Genomic DNA, 6,521 nt, shown 5'->3' with positions numbered 1-6,521 from the left:
ATAATTGAGATGAAATTCCCAAAGTTAATCTATTGGTTACACTACGATATTTGTGTTTGCATAACTTGATGCAAATTCATATTTTACCAACAAAACTCAACAAACAAGCTTCTATGTAGTACAACGCTTCATTTATAATAGTCTAGTAAAACCATTTCAAACAATGCTTAATCTATAATAGTCTTTGCTTGCTTCATTTATAAAACAACCCAAAGGACAAAGGAAAGCATGGGAGTTTGTGACTGACTTTAAACAAAATTACCAATTCATTTCTAGAAGTGTATAAAGAACACAGACTAAACCAATTCAAGGAGCCACTCTTTTTTGAAAGGAGAGAGTCATTAAACCATAAAAAGAATCCAATATCCAAGTGGTAGAAAAAGAAACAAGACCACTCTATGTATAGAGGAAGCATATTAGATTATAGTTTTCAAGTGGTAGGGAACAAAACAAGACCACTCTATGTAAAGGAAATCTATGTAAAGGAAAGGTAGGTACTAAGGGGGCTGCGTGAGAGTCGTCAAAGAAGAATAAAGACCAAGGGGACAGTTCGAGTAATAGGAAGTATCTATACACTACAAGGAAGCAATTTGGGATGGAAAAAGTAGAGGATATACAAGAAGGGTGGGGGTGTTAAGAGGAGCTGCACAAAGCAGCGAGCTTGGGCTTAAGGCTACGAGCTAATCCTTCAAAACTTTTGGCCAATTGGACTTCATCGAGGCTGAGCTGGAAGGTACCGTCACCGGCAAGGGCCATATCTTGGAGGATGCGAAACGAACGGTCCGGACCATACATGATGGTGTGGAGGGAGAGGCGGGGTTCGTTTTGTTTCATGCGAGTCACCAAATAAACAGGGTCCATGCCGCCGTTGTTGCCGCCGTCGCTGAGGAAGATCACCACGGGGCTCTTCTTCTGCAGCTCGGGATTGCTCCCGGACTCGCACAAAATCTCCTCTGCCGCTTGCAACCCGCTGGAATACGTTGTGCCTCCATCAGCTCTGTATTTCAGCACCTCTTCCACCACCCCCTCCTTCATCTCTTCCAGCTTTGCTGCCTTCACCGCGCTCGTATCGAACATCACCACCGACACCGAATCCGCCGCTTGGCTGCCGCTGCTCGTCTCCTGTAAGCGGGTTTTGATGAACCTCAAGATGGCCTCCATCACGCAGCCCAATCTGTTGGCCAGCCCGCTGGCAAGAAACTTCGCCATGCTCGGAGCTATGTCTCTGCTATCCATGGAGCCCGACTTGTCGATCACGAAAATCACATTGTGTGGAGTGTTCCTTGAATGATCGCAGGCAAAGTGATGGCCATCTTCAGTTACATATCCGCCACCTCCTCCTGCTGCCTGGAAAGCTCCGCTCCTCGACACCGCCGCATGCCATAGCTTCTCTGTGCAATACGACCTGCCTGCCACCCCCCCACTCGATGTCGTTGCGCCCTCCATGTGCTCCTCCGACCTGCAGCAATGGCCGCACAGCCCGAACACTGACCTCTCGCCTTCCTCGCACGGATCCACGAACCTTACGTTCTTCCAGTACGTTTCGTGCGTCATTTCGTCCATCGGTACGTCCACTTCCAGCCCCTTGCATTGCGTCTTTGCATGCCTCGCCCCATCGTATAGTTTCTCTGTGCAGCACCCTCCTTCCTGGTTCGCTGGGCACTGTACCAGATGCGTGTGCCCTCGGCCTCTCGCTTTGCAATGCATCATGCACAACTCCGCCATGCCTGACTCTCCTCTAGCATATTTTCTGTCCAGTAGATCGATCTCCTCCACCTCCGATACGAACTGCATCTTCTTCATGTTGCCATGCACCGTCTTGTGCAAACCCGGATGCCCGATGCGAAGCTGACAGTAGTAGTCGCATGCTGGACACCTTACCTCGCAAAAATGAACTGCGTTGCTGTTGGTGGTGTGCGTGTGCGGACCAGCATGCCCTTGTTGGAACGGAGGAATGAGCAAGCAGCAACCTTTTCGGATTTCGCTTTGCTCAGAGACATAATCGTACTCGAAGTCACCTCTCTTCCCGTGGAAGCTGCGGGTCTGCTTCACGATCTCCGTCAAGACATGACAAATTCCTGGAGCCTCACACGTCATTTGACAAGGATGCTCGTTTGCACAGAAATGCAATACGTCCTCTTGCAATGCATGGAAGTGATCTTGGGTGACACAGGTGCGGGTGCATCCCTCCATGGAGCATTGCCTGGGACAGAATTTCTCATGGCATGCATGCCGCTCGTGGTCGCCCAATTCGAAAGGAACAGCACAAGAATTGTAGCAACCCGGCAAGGAGCACGAGCTGTCGCACATATGCTGCCGGGAGTTGCAACGGTGATCCCCTTCATGGTCAGCCCTCAGGGAGCACACTCTATTGCAATTGGAGGATTTACCAGAGAAGATGCAAGGTTTGCCACAAGTGTGCGTCCTGCGCTTGCAATCGTGAGCTCCGTGGTGCCCAGCAAGGTCATTACACTCATTAAGCACTGCACCATGCACATGCTTCAGCTTTTCACTCTCTTCCAGGCAATATGTACAAACCTCCGCGCAAGCATGGTTGCCCAAGCACGAATGATCAGATGGGTGGCCTTTCTCGAGGGTACATCTCAGAAAGCATTCGCCACATTTGCTGCTGCAGATGGCGAGCCTGTGCTTAATCTCAGAAAGCGTAGCAAGAGCTTCGAGCTGAAGCTTTTGGACATCCCCGTCCCCTTGGAAGTCTCGAGTGTTTGCTTGCAACCATATAAGCACCCGATCGCGTCTTCGATCGATTAGAGCCATCAAGAAGGCCTCGTACATGGAATGCCACCTCTCATCGCTGCCTTTTCGTTTCACTACCATCTCGAAAGCTTCCCTCAACGGCCTGAAAACGCTCCCCATCACCTTGCCTGCATCCGTTTCATCAGCTGCTAGCTCCAAACCAGCATCCCTAACTGTAAAGACGAAGTCTTCTACGTGTATTGGATCTTCATCGATCTCCTCTTGGGTATCAAAATCTAAGAGGTTATCCCTCTCGAGACACTCTCCCAGCCTTGTAACAGAAGCCAGATGCCTTCGCAACAGATTCAACCTCATTGCCAGCCTCTTTGAGTCCACAGGCGACCAATCTCGAGCACTGATCTGTGCAATCACCAGCTTCAGGTCCAACATGAAGCTTCTACCACTGTGATAGCTTGAGGTGAGTTCTTGTATCGTATCGCCGATGTCGACAATGCTCTCGTGAAATTCAGGACGCTGGAAAGGAGGCATTGCTGCGATCTCCACCTCACCTCTGTACATGGTAGTGAGGAAATTCTCATTCGACTTGCTGCAGATGTGGCGAATCTTGGCAATGAATTCAGTTTTCAAGTCTTCGACATCGGAAGCATCCACGTCCTTGATAGCAATGTAGAACAAGCCCTTGAACAGCTTCTCGTCCGCCTTGACCAAGCTGATGCCATCCTGGAACCTTTGGAAGATTGCCTCCGTCTCCTTGTCGAGATGAAAATCCTTCACGTACAGAGCAGCATTCAATTCAGAAGCAAGATGTCATGCAACGTCCACTTTTGACGGGATTTACTTGAATATGGCACGCACCTTCTTGTTGAAAATAGCCACATTGCTAATTGCAGCATTCAGAATCGAGAGCAACATGTCTTCTTGTTCACTGCGCTCGAAGCTCCCTAAACCTTCGAAGTCCAGCACCACGTACAGGCAATCTGCTTCGCTTCTCAGGGTCATCCACACGCCATCGGTGCATCGGCCTCCAGCTACATCCAATAGTGAACCAGCCAAATGATTCAGCAGATAAGATTTGCCACTGCTTTGCTTACCCATGGACGAGATTACCCTCACGTCTCCTCGCCAACTCGCCAGCACCAGATCGTAGAGCCCAAATCGAATCAGGTGGGCAAGGGACACTGCATCTCCGTACGCCACATTTGAGGGTATCTGAAGTCCGTTGACGAGAGGCTTCAAGGTATTATTCTCAGCTCGGGCGACTTGCAAGGGAACTAGGCATACCAGCTGCTTGATCCATCGTCCCATGCTGGATGGCACACAACTACTGGGTTGAGAGGACCAGAGAGATGTCTCCAGATCCCAGTCGTCTGCAAGAATTTCTGCGTAGACCTTCAGCTCCAATTTGGAAAAATCTTTACCCTTGTCCTTCAGCCTTTGCAAGGAGGAGTTGATATGTTCCAGGCATCTGTTCTCGGTTGCCATCCTGTCCCAATTGACTCCCGCCTTCCGTGGAGGGTTCAGCAACACGTGAAAATCGACGGACTTCTGGCTTGAACAAAGCGGCGGACTGGTGGCATACTTATCAAAAATGTGAAACAAGTAGTCGAGTGCCGGACATGACGATTGCGCCTTGTTATTGGAAGCATTTCTGCTGTCCTCCAAGGCCGCTGGAAGCTGACGGTTATTGGAAGCATTTCTGCTGTCCTCCAAGGCCGCTGGAAGCTGACGGTTCCTCCCCACTTTCTGAAGCTGGTAAGTCTGTGCAGCGGAGGAGACTTCCAACAGCTTAGAGACCACACTGCCCCTATCTGTCGCGGAGTGAATCACAAGATGCATCTGCGGACCGATGTATTTGCAGTCCGCCAGCAAATCGCTAAGGCCATTGCCAACAACGATGGAATGGAGTTGCAGAACTTTGAGGAGACTGAGAGAATCACCCAACTGGTAGATATGAAGCGTCAATGCAAACCTGTCCTCCCGGTGGGATTCCTGGGAAGCCTGATCAGGAGCGATGTCTGGGTTGAGGCCATTGTCGTGAGCTTCTTCCGGAGCTGGCACAGGGCTTCCAGCAGCTAAGACGATCAAGCAGGTGGCATCCGGAGTAATGCAAGCTTTGGCGAAGGGAGAAGGAAGTGATATGTGTCGTGGCTTCATCATGGCAGGGGCGAGCTCGAAGACTCGAATCCTGCGATTATCATCCGCCAGCAAAAGCTCGCGTTTCCCTGGCACGAACTGCATCCAAACGATGTTGCTGCTGCCGGAGAATTCCGACAGCTGAATGTCGATGCCAGTCCAATCCATATGTTGGAAGGACTCGTCGAAGCGGAAGGCCTGAATCGTTGAGCTGTTACGGTTGTACATCGCCATGAACCTCGATGCTTCATCGACTGCTATCAGGTCCAATCCTCTTTTGAAAATTCTCGACGGATTTCTTCCCGTCATCGAAACTCCGAGCCTCGGACACACATACAGCTGCAGATAAGATCTGTCTTTGGCTTCCACGAATATCAGAACTTGACCCGACTTGATCAGCAGCACCCTATCCAACCTCTCCAAGCTTAGCTCCAAGGTTATCAGCTCCACAGCCTCGGTAGTAGATGACGGAACCAATGCACGTCCAGATTGAGCGCTCATCACCTCCTCAACATCTCGTTTCGAGGGAACCATCTCCATTACTTTCCAGGTCACTGTTTCTGCCTCCAACCCTCCCTCCACATATTTCAAAGTTACCTTTGCGCTCTGCATCAAAGCACCGATTAAGGGGACCTTTCGAAAATTTGAAGCATTGCTGCACAGGACTTCTTTCAGAGTTAACTTCTTCTGGTCCATGCGCGGTGATGTATCAGACATCTGCTCCTTCATTGCGGACATGCAATCTTTCTTCTCTCTGCTGATCACATCTTTGATGGCAGTCACTTCCTTGCGGACATCCATCTCTATTCTTTCTTGCAGCAATGGTAATATCTCTTTTTTCACGAAGCTACGAATTGCGGTCAAGAAACCATCGCGTGCCTCGGAGTATAACTGGGCACTAAGACCGGTCACCATTTTGTGGATGCTTGGAACCACCGATGGATTCCGCGATTCTTCCCAGAAATCATCCATTAGGGGACGCATTTCTTTGGGCAGTAAGTCTCTCAACGACCGCGCTGATTCAGCAGTCAACAGTTTGCGAAGCAGCTTCTCATCCTTCGCGAGCTCGTTCCCTTTCTTTTCAATCAAGAAACTCAGAAAGGCAGCATACTGTTCCAGCCGTGGAAGCTTCCCACCAGAAAGAGCATCCAACCATCTTGTTATGCAGCAATCAGAACCATCCAGTCGTCTGATACGTACCCGATCAGGGAGGAAGGGAAATTTCTCTTTACCCTTCATGTCCAGAGTTTCCACTACCAGCTCCGTCTCCAAAGTCGTTACCACGGGTCCCCTTGCTAAACGTTCGCCAGTTCGTGGAAGAATTTTGATCCTCTGTTTGGCTCCTTTGGTTTCATCTTTGTCCCTTAGCATTACCACTTTCTCGAAGCAGATAGGCATTGCGTCATCAACAATGGCTTCTATGATGAAGTTGCCGAGGGAAGCACCTCCATTAGCACTAAAAAACTCAAATTCTGCACCGCTGAATAGCAGCCTGTGATCTGTGTCTTGTGCACCCGACCAAATGTGGCATAATTCATTTTCCAAGTCGCCGAGTGCAGAGCGATCATCTGAACTTATTGGATCACAGCCTTCTGAAATGACTTTCCCCCGAATGAGATCGGTCGTAGAATTTTGCAGATGATTATTCTTTCCACTTGGGTGTACGTCGG

The 6,521-nt window shown here is 49.7% G+C and overlaps 1 protein-coding gene across 1 annotated transcript; it reads right to left on the bottom strand.

Moving 5' to 3' along the window:
• Positions 1–416: 416 nt before the first annotated feature.
• Positions 417–6,426, bottom strand: LOC147896040 (uncharacterized). Its single transcript, XM_087382730.1, has 3 exons — positions 4,432–6,426; positions 3,574–4,374; positions 417–3,486 (listed from the first exon to the last, which is right to left on the bottom strand). The coding sequence occupies exons 1-3, from the start codon at positions 6,247–6,249 to the stop codon at positions 634–636; spliced, it is 5,472 nt and encodes a 1,823-aa protein (XP_087238856.1). The 5' UTR covers positions 6,250–6,426; the 3' UTR covers positions 417–633.
• Between the last annotated feature and the right edge of the window lie 95 nt (positions 6,427–6,521).

The sequence above is a fragment of the Dipteris shenzhenensis genome, chromosome 12 (assembly GCF_047967505.1).
Source record: "Dipteris shenzhenensis isolate YYH24624 ecotype China chromosome 12, Dip_SZ_1.0, whole genome shotgun sequence".
NCBI classification, from domain to species: Eukaryota; Viridiplantae; Streptophyta; class Polypodiopsida; order Gleicheniales; family Dipteridaceae; genus Dipteris; species Dipteris shenzhenensis.
The sequence above is the reverse complement of the archived record's forward strand: the minus strand, read 5'-3'. Positions and strand labels throughout refer to the sequence as shown.

Bases quoted from the DNA above. Each gene is read 5' to 3' on its own strand.
- LOC147896040 (XM_087382730.1), bottom strand. From the start codon at position 6,249: ATGCCTATCTGCTTCGAGAAAGTGGTAATGCTAAGGGACAAAGATGAA. The intron at 4,375-4,431 runs GCCTTGGAGGAC...GCGGCCTTGGAG, and splicing joins GGAACCGTCAGCTTCCAGCG to GACAGCAGAAATGCTTCCAA. The intron at 3,487-3,573 runs GTGCGTGCCATA...CTGTACGTGAAG, and splicing joins TGGCTATTTTCAACAAGAAG to GATTTTCATCTCGACAAGGA.